Source organism: Lates calcarifer, linkage group LG24 (genome assembly GCF_001640805.2).
Source record: "Lates calcarifer isolate ASB-BC8 linkage group LG24, TLL_Latcal_v3, whole genome shotgun sequence".
In the NCBI taxonomy this organism is placed as follows: domain Eukaryota; kingdom Metazoa; phylum Chordata; class Actinopteri; family Centropomidae; genus Lates; species Lates calcarifer.
In genome coordinates this window covers 16,838,185-16,857,616 of record NC_066856.1, presented here as the reverse complement: position 1 = coordinate 16,857,616, position 19,432 = coordinate 16,838,185, and the positions used below count along the sequence as shown (strand labels likewise).

Here is a 19,432-nt window from a genome sequence, read left to right as displayed (position 1 = left end):
CCTTGACATCTTGCTTCTTTAAGAGGAAACTCAACAGTAATGTTGAGAGAAGAGGAGAAGAGAGAAGAGGACACGGCTCCAGCGGATAGATGAATGAAGCTGCATTAGTGAACCAGGTAAATAGGCCATCCTGTTCTGAATCCACCAATTTACACACCTCACAGTGACTACTTGTCATCTCAGTGCAGGTTTTGGAAACAAACAAACAAAAAAGCACAGTTAAGGCCTGGATGTTCTTTTAAAAACACTGTGCTTTCAAATTGACAAAAATAAACTGTGTGGATGGTTATTAGACCACTTTGGATTTATTATGCTACGTTGCCACTGGCATCATCAATTCCCAATGTCTCCCACAAGTTTGTATGCACAGTCAGAGTTGCCATTGAGGAGAAAACATACTGCTGTCGTTTGTTTTTATAGAATGCTATTTTCCTGTGAGAAGAGGGTCTTTAAAGCCCTTTTTTGTGCAAACACAATGTTTATAAATGGGGCCCCAGGTGTATTGTAACATAATAGACTGCTCAGGTGTGAACAAGGTGTTAATGATAAGGAATATGCTGCAGCTAATGAGGTGCTAATGACTGCATGCAGACAAAAAGGGACATCAAAACCAATGCATATAAAGTAGTACCAATATACAGTACATAAAGCTATACAGTAAAGTCATTATCATAACACAATAGAGATTCAGACTTAATGATATACATGTACCTTATGGTATATATTGTATTATGCAAATACAATATAGTGATGAAAGGAATAACATACATAACATAACACACACACAAAGACACACACCATTACTTTGCTTCATTGTTCTAAAGACCCAGATTAGAATTCGGCCATAGCCTCTGGTGTATGATTTATCTGTGGTGTGTGTGTGTGATTTGGGTCATCAGTATTGAGGCTGAGTGCTATATATACGCAGGACCTAAGGCTACACAGACTGCTTGCCCACCATCAGGCTCCAACCCTCAGACAACACTCAGAAAACACTTTTTTTTCCATGCAACAAGAGCCAGTTCAGATGCTACTCTGGCTAGACAAATAGCAAGACAAACACCTGCGTCCAACTGCATGAGGTAAAATGCAAATTTAGAGTCAAAATTCAGTCAAATCTGAACACGCAGACATGATGCATATGCTAAAAAAAGGGGTCCATTCTAGTCTACCTATAGTATGTATCTAGCTGATGAGCGTGAACACTGGTCAGTGGATACAGATTTGAGCACAACCTTCCAATTGTATAGAAGAGATAATACACCTGATGGTGTCCCAATATAGAACATTAGTCATGCCATTCCCCTCCTCCACATCATCTGATACTTTGATATAAAAAGACAAGTAGTTGCAGCTACTGTACAGAGCAAAGTGATCATGACTTACACAAGAAAAAGATCAGCAGAGCCCAGTCCACACTGGACCTGGGTAACAGCTCATTTTCTAAAACCTAAAGCATCTTCCATATTTCGATACCTCTCCCTCACATTTCCTGTGTCAACTTTTACAAGATGGACAACATGACGCAGATCTCAGCTATCACACCTCAACTACTTCTTCTTTCTGTATAACACATTTTTGCTGTGTACCACAGGGGTCAATGCTTATCAAATGAAGCAACACTCCAGTGTGTCGCATCCCAAAATATCACCACCTCAATTTTGAGCTACTCCCCACTGGTTATTATCCATTCAGTCAATACCAGTCAGCCCTATCCCCCATATTTGGATGAAAATTTGGTAAACTGGTAAAAAATAGCAAAATGAAAAAAAGAGAAAAGAAATACTACTACATTTTGAAGCTATCAGCAAAATACACCACACATAAACTCTAGTCTTTGTGGCCATATTGTTAATTCATAGGAAGGTGCATTCAAATGTGCATATAAAGAGGGAATGAGGAGTTCAAAGAAACTGAAATTTCAGTCATCTTGGGGAGATGAATTCACTTTTTTACCCTGACAGCGTTAAAGAGGAAGGGTTTGCCTACTGCACTGTGTTGATTTTGTTGACAAAAATGGTGTTTGTCACCACGGAGAAAGAGAAAAGTATATATATAAAGAGATGTCTGGTATCAGAGGCAGGTAAAAGATGATATGTGCTGTACCCACGCTGTTATTTTATACATGAAAAGGTTGCAAAATGCCTTCTTGAGTCATTTAGACAAACTAGAAGATGCTGTACATTTGCTGCCTGAGTGCTGAACTGCTGTTGCACTTTCCCTCCACTCCTGAGAGGTCTAATAACTGGCAATCAGAGGGAAATGAAAGTTCAGTTTTAACATGCTTATTCTAATTTGCCTCTGTAGTAAACCTTTTAGAAAAGAGTCATCTTGCAGGTATTAAAATACAAGACAGATTCTAGCTAACATGCATGGAAATCATAACCTTTTCCAACTCGTTAGTGTCTGTTAATAAATTCAGCATATCATGCACCACACAGCTCTTATTTCAATAAAAAATTCAGCCTGTTTTACTTGCTCTTCAGCATCAGAAATCAATTGTAGGAGATGATATTTCATTGAAATAAAAGCTCTAGTGGTTTCATCATGCATGCTAAGTCTACCCGTGTACCCTCATGTAGCTGGAAAATACTCCTTTCTCCATGTTTGGTGTGTATAATACGCAGGATAAAAAACATTAAAAGGAGTCTTTGACAATGCAAACATGAACAGAGAGCTTGAAGCAATGGCTCTGCTTAGTCTATCCCTCTCTCTCAGTGTCGCTTTGCCATTTACAATTGCATCACCATGCGTGGGCAACCCTGTGTGCACTTGCATAAGTGTGTTGTCAGTGCGTGCGAATGTGGGAGTGTGTCTGCGAGTGTGTGTTTGTACAAGTGAGTGGGTGTTTCTATGGGTCTGAGTGTGCTTGTGGACATGGCTCTATGCATTTATGTGTGTGTATGAGTGTGTGTGTGTGTGTGTGTGTCTGTTTGTGTCTAGATGGCCTGAGGACAGATGTGGGTGCCTGGCATTTCAAGAGCCGATGTCAAAGACCTTTAGTTCTGTATCTGATGTGTGTGTTGTGAGCAGGAGATCGTGTCGAGTCATGAATAAATGAAGTGACAGAGAGAAGAAGAGAGCGAAGGAGAGAGACAGAGAGACATGGTAAGAAGAAGGTCTGACATTATCTCTTTGGAAAAAAAAAAAAAAAGATTTCTCAAAAGATGTCAGCAACCAACAGCTGCAGGAGACAGTGCAGGAGAGTTTGTGTTTTGCAGATTGGAGCTTTTGTTGTACAAATAGAGAAACATGGTTTAAAAAAAAACTTCAGTTTTTAAAGATGCTGCATCAAAGAATTAATCAGAGGGAGGATTTATAACTCTAGTATCCATATTAAGTATTACATATTGTACTATAACTAACAATTATTCCAGTTAGCTTTTGATTAATGGGTCTCTTGTTTAGTCTGTAAAATGCCACAAAATACCAAAAAATGTTGTAAGTCCCAAGTAATATGTTAAATTGTCCTTTTTCTGTGACAGTCCACAGAAGACTAATAAAACTTGAAAATATTATCATTTAAGAGCTTGGAACCAGTGAAATGACTTAAATAAACATTGGTAAATTGTTGCTGATTAAGTTTCTGGTAGTCAACAATCAGTTAGCCAGTTTTAGCTCTGTGTAAAGCTTTTAGGTATTTCTGTTACTGGATATAATTTAACCTTTAATTTAGCCTACTTCATTGTTTTTGTGATTTTATTATTTGAAGTGGTTGCTGTAACACTGCTTCCTCTGGGAAGTAAAGTCTGGACAAATGAACTGACAGTGAAGTCCAGGCTTTATTGAGTGTATATGTGATGAAATGTAACACAATTTATCTATCTATCTATCTATCTATAGTATATATATGTATGGACAGTATATTGTTCAGATTTAGATTAGATTGAGATTAAAATCTGGGTTTAGTGCAGGTCAATATCAGATAAATGTTTTTGCTTTTTTGCAGCTCCTAACTCTCAAACTGGACTTGAGCATTTCTTTGTCTTTGGATGTTGCAGGAGCTAGGTAGATCAGGTTTTCTGGGGATTATTCTTTTATCCTTTTTTATCTTTGCTTTAGGGTGGTTTGGTGTGTAGACAAACACAGTTCTAATTTGTATTCATAGTGGTTCACTCGCTGTTTGGAGGTATGAAGACAATAACAACTGATGATTGATGAATTGACAGGCTGATCGATTGACTTGGAAAATCATTAACTTATTGCAATTAACATCAGGACAAAATATAAATTAATTATTCTGAAACAAGTCAATCTTCAATCTTAAAATGTATGGACCAACCTGACTACCAAACAAAACTACTACTGTCTGTCCCATTTTAGTTATTATTATTCTGCTCATGTAACAATAGCAAAACTATGAAAAAACTCCAATCTACATGTTAACTCAACATGGTGTGTCTATGCAGAAGAAAAACAGAGAGTGACAGAGACCTGTGATTATAAACACATTACCTGTCCAGCCAGGCAAGCAGACTTTTGGCGGCGGTGATGAGGTCAACCACAGAGGTCAGCAGATCATTGGGTAGCCGCCGTGAGGTTCTGCTTTCTGATTGGCTGCTCCGCCGGCGGCCGGAAATGAAGTTCTGCAGGTTTTTGGCTGAGGCCCCAAGTTTGTGAGCCAGAGTCCTGACACTCTCTGTCTCCAGACCTGAGTTCTGTACACACACACACACACACACACACACACACACAGATAACATAAACATACACATAAACAAAGATTAGCTGAAACTCCAGACAGCAAACCATCATGAATACACAATTAGAGTCTTGTTTGTCAACATGTTTACCAAGTTTTCCTAAGGAGTGTGGTGCATATTAATGACTTTATATTATATATTTAGTAAATAGAAAGTCATCACACTGACTGCAATTAGGCAGTTACAGCGAATGGAATGGAATGTAAGTTACTCAAGTGTTGCACTTAAATACAACTCTAGGGTATCTGTACTGGTACTTGTACACTTGTACAATTACAATTAGCTTCTCTGTTGGAAATTGGACATAAAGATTGCACAGTGAGGCTTGTTCAACTACTTTTGAACAAACTGATCTTTCAACCTGAAGGTTTGTTTCAACCAGTTAATGTTTTTGTGTGGAAGAAAATTATCTAATCTCCCTTGAGGGCACTTTTCTATAATGTGAACCTACTTTTTAAAAATCCCAAGCTCCCCATAGATCATATAATGTACAGGTTGTCATTTCGCCTTTTAGGAACAATACTTAGGTGTATCCTTTCTAGTACTTCTATTTTTGCAAACCCCCCACACTTTGCACTTCTTCCTCCAGAGTTTGAGAGGGAAATGTAAAATTCTGAAGATTAGTTGTTTTTGTTTTTGTAGTGACAATTGGAAGTTTCACAGATTTGATGCAGAACACTGACAGTTTGCTTCCTGAAATCTATTACATTGTGCATACATTAAAGTCACAGCTGTAAAAAAGGGTAATGAGGGTCCAGCCCTACACTGGAGAATACAAAACACACACACAAACTCACCAGAGCACAGAGCAAGTCGACAGCCTCCAGAATGAGCTCCTGGTGTCCGATGCGAGAAACTCCCAGTTCCTCCAGCTCGGCGTGGCTAATCCTCAGCAACCTCTCCCCACACACACCTCCGCGTTCAAACACACACACATATTGCTGCAAGCAGTCGTCCAGACCTGGAGTAAACACACACATTACCAAGGTTACTCACGATAAGTAAACTCATATTCCAAAATAATCACGACCGCAAAGGGGAGAAAAGAAATGTTTTCTTCTTCAGGGGTACTGAGGATAAAGACAAAACAGTATTATTAATGGCAAAGCATGTTTATTTTAGTTGGCTCCAGTGCAAATACAGTAAGCTATTAATATCCTGCCTATATCTTATATCTTTACAACTTTAAATATGTGATTAAGTCTTCATCTAACTTTTCTAGCATCAGGTCATTTTTAAATTTGTCCAATACTTCAGTTTACAACCAAATACCTACAAAGCTAATGACAATAAAATCAGCCTCAGCTGTACATTATTTTTTAGTGCTAATTAGCAAATGTTAGCATGCTAACACGCCAAACAAAGACAATGAAAATTGTAAACATTAGTCCTGCTGTGAGCCCGTTAGCCATGGTTATATTCATACATCCATGATGTCAGCATACTGACATTAGCATTTAGTTCAAGACACTTCACAGAGCCGCTAGCATGGTTGTAGACTCTTAGCCTTGACATGAAAGAGTGAAAAATATGGTTTCTGTTTGAGTTGAAATATTATCAGTCTGCACTGGTAATTATGTAGAAATGAGTGCTCTTATCTTGAATCAAGAACGAAGAGGAAAGGTTGCAGTAATACATACATACATACATACGTACTGTGGCTACACTGTTGGTTGAAAGTGCTTATATACTGCCTGTAATCACATCTGTTATTATGGCAATTATGAGCACACACACAAGGTAGCTAGAAGTGATGGGCCCTCTGCGCTGGAGGAGACTCTCACCCCCCCAGCACCATCACTCTTTATGACCCATCCACCGCTTCATTCATTCTCTGATCAATAACCAGACGCGTCCCAACTTAAAATTACAGGTTTTGGGCTTCACTCCAGAAGCACTAATCAGCTTTCATTGCTATACTTTTAACACCAACGGTTTCCCTTTTCAGAGTCTGGGTATATGGATGACAGATTTCTTTTTGAGAATAAGACTTTTTTTCTGCTGCATGTTCCAGTTCATCTCAGATAATAAAACAGCTGCTGTGTTGTGTTTCTGAGACATCTCAGTTTGTTTATTGTTTGTGGATTTCAGCCCAATGTGGCTGCAAAAGCACAGGAGCATAAAGTAGAAGTAAGATATGCAGTTTGTTTTAAGAGACACCTAAGGGACACATTTAGGGCTCATTCTGTTTTCTTATCCCTTTTCTTTTTTACATGAGGCAGAAAACATTTTGTTTCTGTCCATTTATGGAATATGTGACCTTGGGACCTGTTTCACCACGCAATGAGAGCAAATAAAGAGAGAAAAGAAAGACTCTCCCTCTGTGCTAAAGGAAGTAATAAAGACAAGCTACAATATTTGGACTTGTCTAGTGGCTAGAAAGCTTTACAACCCCAACATCCACCAAAGCCAGTGTTTGTCATTTGTAATTCCATAAGTGTAAATCATGTCCTATTTATTTTACATATTGCTGACCAATTTCAAATGGTAATGCAGGCTTAAGTTCTTCCTAGAGTACATATCAAAACATCTAGTTTTCCATTGCCTCCATATGACAAAAAAATTAACACTACATCCTGCACTGACAATGAACATTGGCACTGGTGAGCAATTAATGTATCATGAACATAACTCCAAGGGATACTGGACTGCCTGGCTGCATCCTCTAATTTCTCTTCACGAACTTTGTATCGTTTGCCTGTCTGTAGTCTCAGCACAATGAATTGTGCAGTGGATATGGTGGTAGATACTTTCAGACAGTCTTCAAAGACATTCATAGTGTTGCACTGGGCTGTAAGCTCAAAAAGTAATAGAAGTGGTTGTCCAAACCCCTGACTACTTTCTCACTGATGCACCAAACACTGGGCAATGTAGGCATAATTGTCAGATTGTCTGTTTCTAAGAGTTAAAAATATTGTAGAATTGAGAAAGATGAATCAATTATGAAAATAATTGGCTGCAGCCCTAGCCAGGAAAATAGACTAAAATCCAAATGTGTGACACGCAGTAGTGTGGTTATTAAAACTGTTAGCTATAATCTTCAGTATGTATGGTCTGTAGTGCAGAACCACTTGTATGAATTTTACAGTGTAGAATCTCTACATTTTCTGCATTTTTAGTAAATATTTTATCCTGGTAAAGAACCAGTTGTGCATCCTAACCTGTGACTGGGGCATTATATGAACTTTCCTCTTATAATTCAAGTACAAAGTGGCCTCAGAGCAGCACTATTTACTGTGTCGTGTCCAGCCAAGAGTCTCCAAAGGACCCAAAACAAACTCTGTACCTGAAACAAGAGTCGGGAGACTGGAACAAAAGAGGTAATGGATGGGCAATCAGGCAGCCATCCAGGTACGACTTTACTCTCCTTTGGATTGTGTAACGTCTGTGTTGTGAGTATGTGTGGGACGATCTCTCTAGATCTGCGAGTGTGTGAGCGTGCAAGTGGGTGGGTGTATGCATTAATGGTGTTTGTTTGTGTGCATGTGTGTGCGCGTGCGTGCTCGTCTGGCTGGAGCAGGTTTGCTGAGTCAAAGGAAAGCAGATCAAGACAGAGCGGCTCAGCTGCAGCCCCTGGCTCCCAAAACAATGAATGTATCCAGCTTCTAACCTCTTAACAAACAGCCAACTGGCAAACACACACATACACACACCTCTGAGGAATGAGCATTGATTTCCCCTGCTTCAAGTCCCCACTTTATAATACACTCATCTATCATAACCACACTAACAAAGATGGGGTGAAAAGCGGGATGGGAAGCGAGCAGAGGAAGAGAGGAGGAGAAAAAAGGAAAAAAAGCGAAAGGAAAAAAAACTCATAAGGCAGCTGCTAAATTGCATGTAAACTATTTCACACACACACGGATTCCATCTGTCATCAGTGACACGCAAACAGCATTTGTCGGCTTCCGCACCCTCCCAATGCTTCCTCCCCTCCCCCATCTTAAAGTCTAAAGGAAACATGCAGTTCCAAAATGCTATATGTATATCAAGTTAGGGGGAAAAAAGAAGTTAAAGCCTGTAATCACACATTGTGTCGTTTCATCTTTTAATACATAAATAAACAAAGCCTTTATGGTCTTAAAATGAAACACAAGCAATCAATTTTAGAGATTAGGCATCGTCTTCTCACCATTATCTCACTTTGCAAGGAAACTCGACAAATTGATTCCAGTATCCAGACCCCCAAACACTTCAAGTCAATGTGATATCTCGGCTCACAGCTTCCACTGACAGGCATGAAAGGACCTGATAAGAATAAAGAATCAAACTGCTCAGGTGTGATTTATTTGTGTGGCTTCCAGCTTTAATGTAATGAAGGTCACTTCAGGTACACTCAAGGTTTGGAGAAGAACTGGAAAGAAGTTTTGTATGCTCTTGTAAGCATATTATTTCCATTTCCAAAAGCTACTATGAGGATTTCACCCAGAAAAGATATGGTCATCTTTAAGGAGATTAATATCACTGTCATTTCTGTGTGTTGAATATGGAGCTAGAGCCTGGAGGTAATTAGCGTAGCTTAGCTTAAAAAGTGGAATGAGAGGGTAACAGGTAGCCTGGCACTGTCTAAAATTTAGATATCCACCTACTAGCTCTTTTGGTTTGGGGCTGTTTATCATGGCTTTAGCTAGGTCATGTACTTACCAATTAAGGGAAATCTTGAAGCTAAAGCACACAATGTTTGACAGTGGTGTGCCTCAAATTTTGTGGAAACAGTCTGGGAACATGACAATGCTGCTGAGCACAGCACAGGGTAAATAAATTAATATTATTCCCAGTTTAGTGTGGGGGAGAACTTAACTGGCCTGCACAGAGCCCTGACCTAAACCATACCCAACACCTTTGGGATGAACTAGAACACAAAGTGCTGGCCAGACCTTATCACCTAACATCAGTTAGACCTCAGCAGGTCTCCAGATCCCAAAATCTTATGGAGACTGTTATACGAACAAATTAGTTTACAGTGAGATGTTCAAAACTTACATATAGGTGTATAGTTCACATACTTTTGGCTACGCAGTATATTTTTATACTGTGGTGTTGCTATTTTTACTCAAGTAAGGCATCTGAGCACTTTTTCGTCTAACAGCGAAACTTGTGTTTTAATGAGTGTTAATAGCAGCTGATTTCTAATAGACGTGAAGCTGATTAAAACAATGTTGGCTCTCACTGGCAAAGTGTTACAATCGCTGAGAGAGGCAGAGAGAAGCAGAAGGGGAGAGACTGTGTAGCAAAAGTTCACTGATAATCATCATAGCTTATCACTGGCAGTGAGGGAGAGCGTGAATGCCCTGAATACTGATGAGTCAAATTGTAAGTGACGTCAGTGAGCGCACACACATACACACAGAGAGAGAGAGACTGAAACGGACAGTGCCATACAGTTAATATATAATGACTGCTGTATAGGATTCATTCTTCTACTGCAATAGTTCCTAACCTTATTTACATACCCACACAGCTCTGTCAGATGAACTCAAGTATGACAACACCATTTATTTCAGCCATTTCTCCATTACTTTTTCATCACTTTTAGCTATTTCACTGTTTACTTTTAGATAATAACTTTAACCATTTATTCTTTCCAACTGTCTATCCTTTAACTATCTACCATTTATTGATTACTTTTATCTAACAGTTTCAACTGTTTATTGATTACTTTAAGCTAACTATTAACTATTTTAACCATTTACTTTCCACCATTTAACCATTTATCCATTACAGTTATTGATTAGCAAATTGTTCAACTTCTCTCCTGGTTTTTACACAAAACTTGTTAAGGTGTTGCAGTGACTCAACATGTTTTTTTTGTTGTTGTTCTTTTAATTCAAATTGTATTTTTTTTTTTTTTTAATTAGTTGTACCACCTCTGGTGACTGCAGCAGTGCCACAGGTGGGAAAAGATGCCCCTGGTTGAAAATGCTATTCTACTGTATATCCAGTAAAAATGAAAAAATGTACCCATTTTAGCATTTTTCACATTTTTGCTATAAATTGACAAGTGCAGTGTAAATGTCTGTGTGGGTTTGTTGTATAATCGTGTCTAATCTGTACAATCATGCACTACATACAATCTCTGCATGTACAGTATACGTGCACATTTATGTGTGTGTTTATGAGAGAGTTCATGTGTGTGACTGGTACAGAAGCGTGATTCATAGCTGAGTCACACATTTAACTCCCACTGAGGCACACTTTTCACAACAGCAGGCGAGCCAAACTCCCACAAACACCCTCTTTCTCTCTGTCACACACATACGTCTAATAAAACTAGATTTTGCAGTGACTTCTGGGATGTTCAAGAGTCCTATAAAAGATCTGGCCCTCCCTGTTGGAGTATGTGTCATCTGTTCCAAGCACTCTGAAGCTTCGGCAACAATAAAAGTTAGACGAGCGTTCACTGTGTCCCTGGGATTTGTAAATGCAGGATGTTAGAAGCCTGACAGCTATTAGAAGTGAGTTTATGACCAGAAGGTTACCAGTTTGAATCCCAATGTCATCTGGGAACATTTTGCATTGGGGACATAAACCAGGCAAACTCTATTCCTCCAGCTTTTTGTGTATTTGTTGTGTATGTCTTGCATTTCCTGAGAGTAACTGTTGGTTTTTACCGTACTGTACTGCATGAAAAGTCAGTAGAAGGAGGCAACTCAAGCAAGAAAAATGCAACTTTGCTCCAGGCAAAGAAATGTTTGCTTGAATTAGAAATTTTCTCATTGGAAATTTGCATTTCTCAATAAACACAATGTCATTCACCTTCAGGTGCCAGTAAATTTCTGTTCCCATCTGGTATTTACAACTGGAAAAGTTTGACTAATGCCATGGGCACAAAAAACTTGTAAAGGGACAAAAAAATGTAAAATGCAGATTACATTTTCAAGGTAAAATATATTAGTTTTAAAAACATAATACCCATTAAAATGAAGCAGGTTTAGGGTTTATGCAATTAATTTTTCAGCAAAATAACATCCATAAATTCATTGTATGCTACCTGCTCGGCACCAAATGGCAGACAGACAAAGTTAGCAACTAGCAAGTGAACATAGTGGAGTATATAGCAAACTAAAAGAGAGATATTTCTTCAGGAGTTGGTGGAGACAGAGCTAAAACAAGTTGACTGAACAGGGTTTTTTTTGTTTGTTTGTTTTTTTGTTTTGGATGGTTACCCACATGATACAGTGCTACAAGACTGAGGCTAAAGCTAATGGGTCCCAGGGGAAGTTGGGTCCTGGATGATGATTAACATAGCCATGGAAAATTGCATAGATTTGTTTCCATTAAGAATGATTTCTAAACTTTGACTTTGACTTAGATCTTCCTGGTAAGTGCTGTGGCAGCATAAGGTTTAAAATAAGAAAATCATTGAACAGAACATTAACTGATGCATTGAAAATCAATGAGCTTTACCAATGAGCTTGTTACAGTATGTAAATGCCCTAAACCAGATTTGTGTCGTGCTGAAATGACTTTTACAGGTCTGCCTGGACTCTTTGGCCTCTGGGTGACCGAAACACTTCAAACCATAATTTCCCCCAAGCACCACATGTTTGCTCATTGCACACAAACGAACCAACAAACTCAAAGCCTGGCTCTTCTGATGCAAACTGATGAATGTTTTAAGTAACACAAATCCTCATGAGTCTTGTCATGTCTCGCCTTTAATTAAAAAAAAGTCTGAAAAGATCAAGCCCACAGACCAAAATTCCTCTGATCCTAAAGGCTGTGACTATCACTCTGGGAGCTTTCTCTTGTGGCAGGAGGTGTCATCAGATGTGCTCGCAGAGCTGTCACGGCAATTTCACTGCTGATTTTCATGTCTAGCGATCAAATTCATGCAAGGGAAATGAGGTAAAATTTTGCCAGATTCCTCTGTGAGCAGATGATAGCAAGGCAAATATTCCCACCATTCCCAGCGATGTACAGTAAGTTCTCATATTACTACTGAAGTGTACCACTCCCATATTGTGTTAGCCTCAGTCGTGCCAATGCAAAACTGTCGCCAAGTCAACAATGGCCAGACCTTTTGGCCCCAAACTCCTGTGGTATATGTGTTCTGTATATGTTATTGTACATATACACACACACACACATAGACAGACATATGCACACACACAGTATACAAATACAGTATATCATGTTTCCCTCTGTCGCCACAGACACACCCGAGAGACCCAGCATGAACCGAATACCACACTAAGGCATGCCACGTGTGTTGTGTATATACAGTATGTGTGTATATGTGAGTATGTGTGTGTGTGCTCAAATGTCCGAGGACCCGGGTGGAGCCTTCTGTTCAGAGCGGGTGTGTGTGTGTCTGTCAGCTGTTCTGCACAGACGGTCTGAGACGAACAACTCACCATCCACCCACACACACTGACTGCACGCACACACACAGACACACACACACAGGGGCACTTATAAACACATGCCATATGCACATGACCAACTGATAACCCATCCAATGATGAGGCTCTGAGAAACTGACACAGTGCATAATGTAAATAAATCTTTGTCACGATTTACATTTGCATTTTATTGAGGCATGTGAGTCAATCGACTCTCTGACCTGCTTTTTATGCATGAAACAGACATGATGAATAGCAATTATTGCTAATATTAGTTGTTAATTAGTCATTTTTCTCGGTTTATATGGAGGGTGGGACTTTGGGTCAGGCTGTGTTTAACAGATCTAGTATGAAACATGGAGCAATGATGCATCTTGGCACATACATTCCCGCATGTGAAAATGTCTCTGCTTGTCCCTCTGAGTGTTCTGTTGAAGCTCAAAAGGTCAAATTAAAGCTCAAAAATTAGCCGTACAGTAGGTGGTACTTTTGGCTTTAGTGGTCAAGTTTTTATAAACTTTTGTTTATGATGACGCACTCTGGCACACTGTTAAGGCATTTACAACATTACACTGACGGGCCTGATGGGGTTGCTGTCATTTAATTTCAAACTTTAAAAGGCCTTTACAGCTAAAACAACTGGTCAGAATTTGCCGCTTGTTAGTTTTAACCTCATTCCATAACAAAACAAACCATGCATGATAACAAAAATTAAAACTGGCATTCCTGCAAATTACTGGCACAGAATTTAGTGTGAAGAATTCGAATAACACTATATAATACCATAACATAATGCTGGTGACATAGCAACCTGTTGACATCCAGTATGTCTTAATAACGTCCAGCAGGAACAAGGGTCCAAAAGAAGGAAGGCTAGTTATAAAAGGTCAGAGCTACAGTTAACAGTGTCAGAAATAATAACAAGCCTGCAACAAGCTTATTTTACCATCTCAAGCAAAAGCATCCAGCTGAGCACGAGGAGAGCCAGTGAATTACAGGCCCTGGTGTCTTGAGGAGAGAGCAACAACTGATGTGAGAGCTAAACAACCAGATGAACTACATCTATGCAATCAATGACATGTTTTTAGTATTATGTATCAAATCTGCATCAATACAAGAACATTTCTCTGAATATTTGAGAACTGAGATCGTGTAATTGCTGGCCTGTTAATGTACAGCAGATGTTTTGGCATGTCTTTGCAGGAAAAGCACAGATATAACTGATAAGACAGCCACCTCCAGTGTCCCTGTATTGTCTAGGCTGGCTCACTGTCATAGCTTACTGAAATGCTTGATGGAACTGAGCCATTGTGAATGAGATTTGTTTCACCTTAGCTTTTCCTGCTATGACAAGTCAAAATGTCTGCTGTGAAAAAGGTCTACTGGAGTTTATTGTAACTGATGTGAATCCAAGCTGACCACAGCATCTGTTTTCCAAAAACTGCAACCTTTTTACAGCCACCTTTTAGGCTTGGAGAGAATGAGTATTTGATACTCGCTTGGGTGGAGTATCACTTTTATGACACAACCCCCAATTTTGTTTTAGCACCTAATAACACAGTAACATCCCATAAAGTTCCTTCCAGCTCTGAGTTTAGTTTCAAAAATGCCAACAGCTGGGAATTTGAAGGAAATCTTATAATATAATGGCATTATTCACTGCTACCAAAATAAAGAATTATAGCATCTGCATAAGCCCAAATTACTTTCACAAACTGGATCAACCCTCCTAGAAAGTTCTGAATGACCTTCACATAGTTGCAATTTTTGCCAGACTATACTGAAAGTATATTACTTTTTTAATGGAATTTACAGTATTGGCACTGCAGCTAAAGCTTGGCTGTTAATTTAAACTAAATTGGGTAAGATAATAAATCTCATTAATGGACTGGTCTTTAGTGTGGCAGGTCTCCTTTTGGCAGGTGTGGAGGAAGCTTGGGTGATATTGGCACTGCATGTTGAGCCAAACTGAGTTGTTATCAACATACAGAATGTTGTAATTATGTTGGCAACTAAATGTGTTTTATGTGTGGTAAATGAAAATATGAACAAATTACGATTGGTGCAAAACACACAGCTTAAAGGGAAATGTGTTTCTAGGGGACTGATATTAAAACTTAAGGTTCATTCTTGATTTAGAGCATTTTATGATGTCAAATGCAGGAAATGTGCAGGTCATATTGTCTACATTGGGCCATTATCCAAAGGAATAACAAAAATGCACCATTGCAAACAACGCTGTGGAAGCTGGAATGCACAGTGTATCAGTGACAGTCATTCCTTTTTAATGTGTAAAAGCATTTTACAATGTTCACACAGGCCGCTGGGTACAGACCTAATCAGCCTGCTGCTGAATTATGCATTACTATAATCTCTGCTCTGATCACTGCAAGGTATCACAAGCACTGTTATAAACAAAACTCAATTACACTTTCAGATAAATACTAAAATAATAATTCAGGCTGTTTTTGTGAGTTTTTAATTGATGTTTTTTTCTCTTTAAAGACCCTGTGTTGTGCTCCCTACTCACTAATCACAGTTAAGCAGCACCTAAGATAACAGGGGTTTACATCTTTAAGACTATTGTCAGTCTGAAAGGACGAGTGAAGTCTCTCCTTTCAGTCAGAGGCAGAGCCAGAGGAGTGGCACAGCCCTCCTCGATGCCCCTCTTCTCTCCCAGAGTAAGAAAGTGATAGGTGGCTCATCAGAATCAGAGCTATGACGTGACTGCTAACATTTGATGATGAGCTACAAAACACCCACAAACTGATGCAAAGAGAAAGAAAAAGTAATCTGTAATGACCACAAAGTAACGCAAAACCACAAAAATTAAGCAAAGTGATACAAAATTAAACAGAGGTACACAGCAACCATAAAATGACAGAAACGACTACAAAGAGACACAAAAGGATTAAAAATAGCATACACGTTGTTTTCGCTGTTAATAATCTACAGTTTGTTATTGCCAAGAACCAACGCTTTGAAGCAACACTACACAACTATTTCACTTTAAAATAACAACTTAATAGGGAGAATAACTTTCATTCCACTGTGCACCCTGCACACCTGTTCTTGCACTATGTAACTTGAGTGGGTACAATCTTGTATGAGAAGTATGTAACCCTGGCATAAAATGTGCAGTGCTTTACAGCACGACATCACACATTGAAGAAGCTAAGTTGGTAATTATTTCTTGTATTTATCAACCCCTTTGACACACAAGCTGTTAGCCTTTAGGTGTACGCTTTAACCACTCAGACTTGGAGCCCAACAGAATTTAATGCACCAGCATCCTGTAATTACCACTTGTGGCTGTAGAGGTCGCTGTTTCCGTTGCTCAGCAAAAGTTACATAGTGCTGCTTTAAATTTGAGTCTTTACTCATTTCCCAAATGTGCCCCCCCTCCCTCCAAAAAAACCCAAAACGTTCTACATCCTCTCCTGCTCTCAGCCCTGAAGTTTGGCAGCGTGTCCTCCTGTCACTTACACATTACATCATCACCCACTGATCATCAGGTGCCAAGATGATGCACGGATACACACACACACACACATACACGCCTCCCACGCACCAACATCTTACCAGCCTCTGCCTCCCCTGCAGAAATGTTAATCAGTCATGATCACTCAGTGTGTGCGTGTTCATCCAGGTATGTGATCAATGAGATTTTTGTGTACTAATTGATAACGTCAATTAAGGGTGTGTGTATGTGTGTTTCCATGTCCTACCTTTCATCCAGTCCACCACCTGGCTCGTGCTCCATTTGCTCACCGGCTCCATCACCAGCGCCATCGAGGAAACTTTGCGCTGACCCTCCGTCGCGCGCAAGCGGCGTCGTTAACCCCAAACAAAGCTCTGTCAGCCGGGCACACCTCCCCCTGCGACCCTCCAGCCCTCCTCCCCTCCCTGCGTTCCTTCCTTCCCTCCCTCCGCACCCAGGTGACTCCCTTTTCCCCTCCTTTTACACTATCCAGGTCCGGTTCTCTCGCCGCCCCTGGCTCAGCCCGGTGTCGCGTCCCGTTAACGCAGCGCAGCCCACAGTGCGGGACAGCCCGGGCGTGTGTGCAGCGGAATCCGGTACATTCCACTGCTCAATCCGGTCTGACAAGTGTCGCCTGTCTCTCTCTCTCTCTCTCCCTCCCTCTCTCTCTTCTCTCCCTTCTTCCCAGTGCGCCAGTCCGGTCCTGGCTCCCAGTGTATGTGTATGTGTGTGTAACAGAGATAGAGAGGAGTGTGTGTAGGTGTGTGCGCAGCCGCTCCGTTACCGACAGCAGCAGTGTAGGATAGATAAGTCACACCAGACTCCACACTATCACCAGCATCTCTCTCTCCCTCTCTCTCTTCCCCTCTCCAGATAAGATTAAACCATGCACGCGCCCTGTGGGTGGCTCCGCGCGCACCATATATCACTGTATTTCCCTATGGAGTGATACAGCCATGCAGATATGAGGAGATATGGGGGGACGATATCCTCGGAAGATGTTTAATCAGGCCATATGTGTGTGTGTGTGTGTGAGATGAGATGAGACAGAGAGAGGCACTGTGCAAGTGTGTTACAGAGACTCTCTCTCTGTACCTCTGGGGACATGGAAACAAGGGGTATCTCCACACTTTCTGCTGTGTGAGGAAACTTAATGAATCCTCAGCCAACCTCTCCACCTCTGCACCTCCACTCCAAAGATCATTTCTCTGTAGCCTCAAGCCATTTCTTTCTCCTTGGTCTTATTCAATTTGAAATAAAATAATGGATACTACATTTAAAGTGCCAAGTCTCAGCCTTTTTAACACATGGCGCCCAAATTGCAAAGGTTCAAACGTAGTGGGATACTTGATTACTAAATGTTTCTTGAGCAGCTGTGTGTCACTTCATGCACAAAAGAGCTCAGAGGAGGCTCAGGAGCTGACTGACAGCTGGGAATTGCTATTCAAATGGATCGAGGTGGAGTTTGCTATCAGTCTGACAAGTAAAGAGGTGACCATACAAGACAGGTAGATAATAAAGAAGAAAAATATCTATCAGAGAGATGTCAGCAGTTGATGGTTTGTCAAAATCAACTGTCTCAAACAAGCAGGTGCACACAGGTAAACTAGAAAATGGCAATGCATTCACCAACTGACATACAATACCCAAGTGCATTTGGACTGTGATGGACTTACATACATGTATGCATTTCTAAGTGAACTTATAAAACTACATAGCAAGTGATGAATCTTTGAACTAAAATAAACAGGCAGTCTACTGTTTGGATCAGGAAATATGGAAAGACACAATATTAAAGGATCACTTCACCTAATTTACCAAAAAACAAACAAACAAACAAACAAAAAAAAACCTTCTAACTTACTCTCAGTAGTTTCCATTTTGTTTTTATTTCTCCAAATTTTGAGAAACCCAACTGTGAGATTTCTGCCTGCATCCCAGTGTGTGTTAAACCTTTCATGTATTTCACCCACATTCATACAGTCACGGATGCAGGCGAGTAAGTGCACTGCACGCAGAGTACAGCTGTTACAAAGGAAGAGACAAGAAGTACTGGAGATAAAATCAGCTGGATTCTTTTGATTTGATTCACTGCTGCGTCATCTCCTCTTTAGGTGGATGTATGCACATACAGTGTCAAGGCTGTAATCCAGTGAACAGAACGAGGATGGCAAGAGTTTTCTTTCCCAACTGGGACCTCTGCTGGTGTAAAGTTAAGTTGATGATAGTTAAAAGATGAAAGAAAGCAGCAGAAGGTTAAGCTCTGCTACTATTGGGAACAAGGGCAGAAACTTAAGATTTGATGAGATGTGTTCAGGATTTTCATATTGTTGGAACTTTAACTGAAGAAGTTTTTTTTTTGTTTGTTTGTTTTTGTACAGAGACCTGAGACCATCAAAGCAAAAGCAGTTTTTCTAAGTCTGTAGACTTTTGTTTAGATGAGAAGAGTAGACAAAGTTTGTCACTGTTTTTGGCTCTGTAATTATAAAAGTGTTTAGTCCAAGAGGGGTAGGGGTTAATGAGTTAAATGAGAAGACTGGTACAACACTGATGTCCGTATACAGCCAGCTGCTGAATAGCTTAGAATGAAGGACAAACTGAAGGAAGAAGAGAGCCAAATGCAGAAATCAAGAATCCATCACCTACCAACATAACGTCCCTACTCATCTACAAACGGAACTTTTGAAATATAAGAGGAAACAAATACAAAAAATTATCACTGCAAACAAACAGCCTCTAAGCATCACTGATTTTGGCCACTTGAAGCTACTAAAAGTTTATATATATATATATATATTATATATTTTTATTTTTATTTTTATATTATATATATATATATATATACACACACATACATACATACATACATACATACATATGTATATATTATTTTAAAAACTTAC

General features: G+C 39.8%; 1 protein-coding gene across 2 annotated transcripts in view; it reads right to left on the bottom strand.

Annotated features, from left to right (window-relative positions):
• cnksr2a (connector enhancer of kinase suppressor of Ras 2a) overlaps positions 1-17,504 on the bottom strand; it is a 43,055-nt gene extending 25,551 nt beyond the window's left edge. The window contains exons 1-3 of one of the 2 annotated variants that reach the window (XM_018679291.2): positions 16,777-17,504; positions 5,501-5,664; positions 4,456-4,658 (exon numbers count right to left, since the gene is read on the bottom strand). In XM_018679291.2, coding sequence (XP_018534807.1) covers positions 4,456-4,658; positions 5,501-5,664; positions 16,777-16,840 — 431 coding nt within the window. In that variant the 5' untranslated portion in view covers positions 16,841-17,504. The remainder of the gene's footprint in view (positions 1-4,455; positions 4,659-5,500; positions 5,665-16,776) is intronic. The other variant, XM_018679288.2, reaches the window with a different exon arrangement.
• Between the last annotated feature and the right edge of the window lie 1,928 nt (positions 17,505-19,432).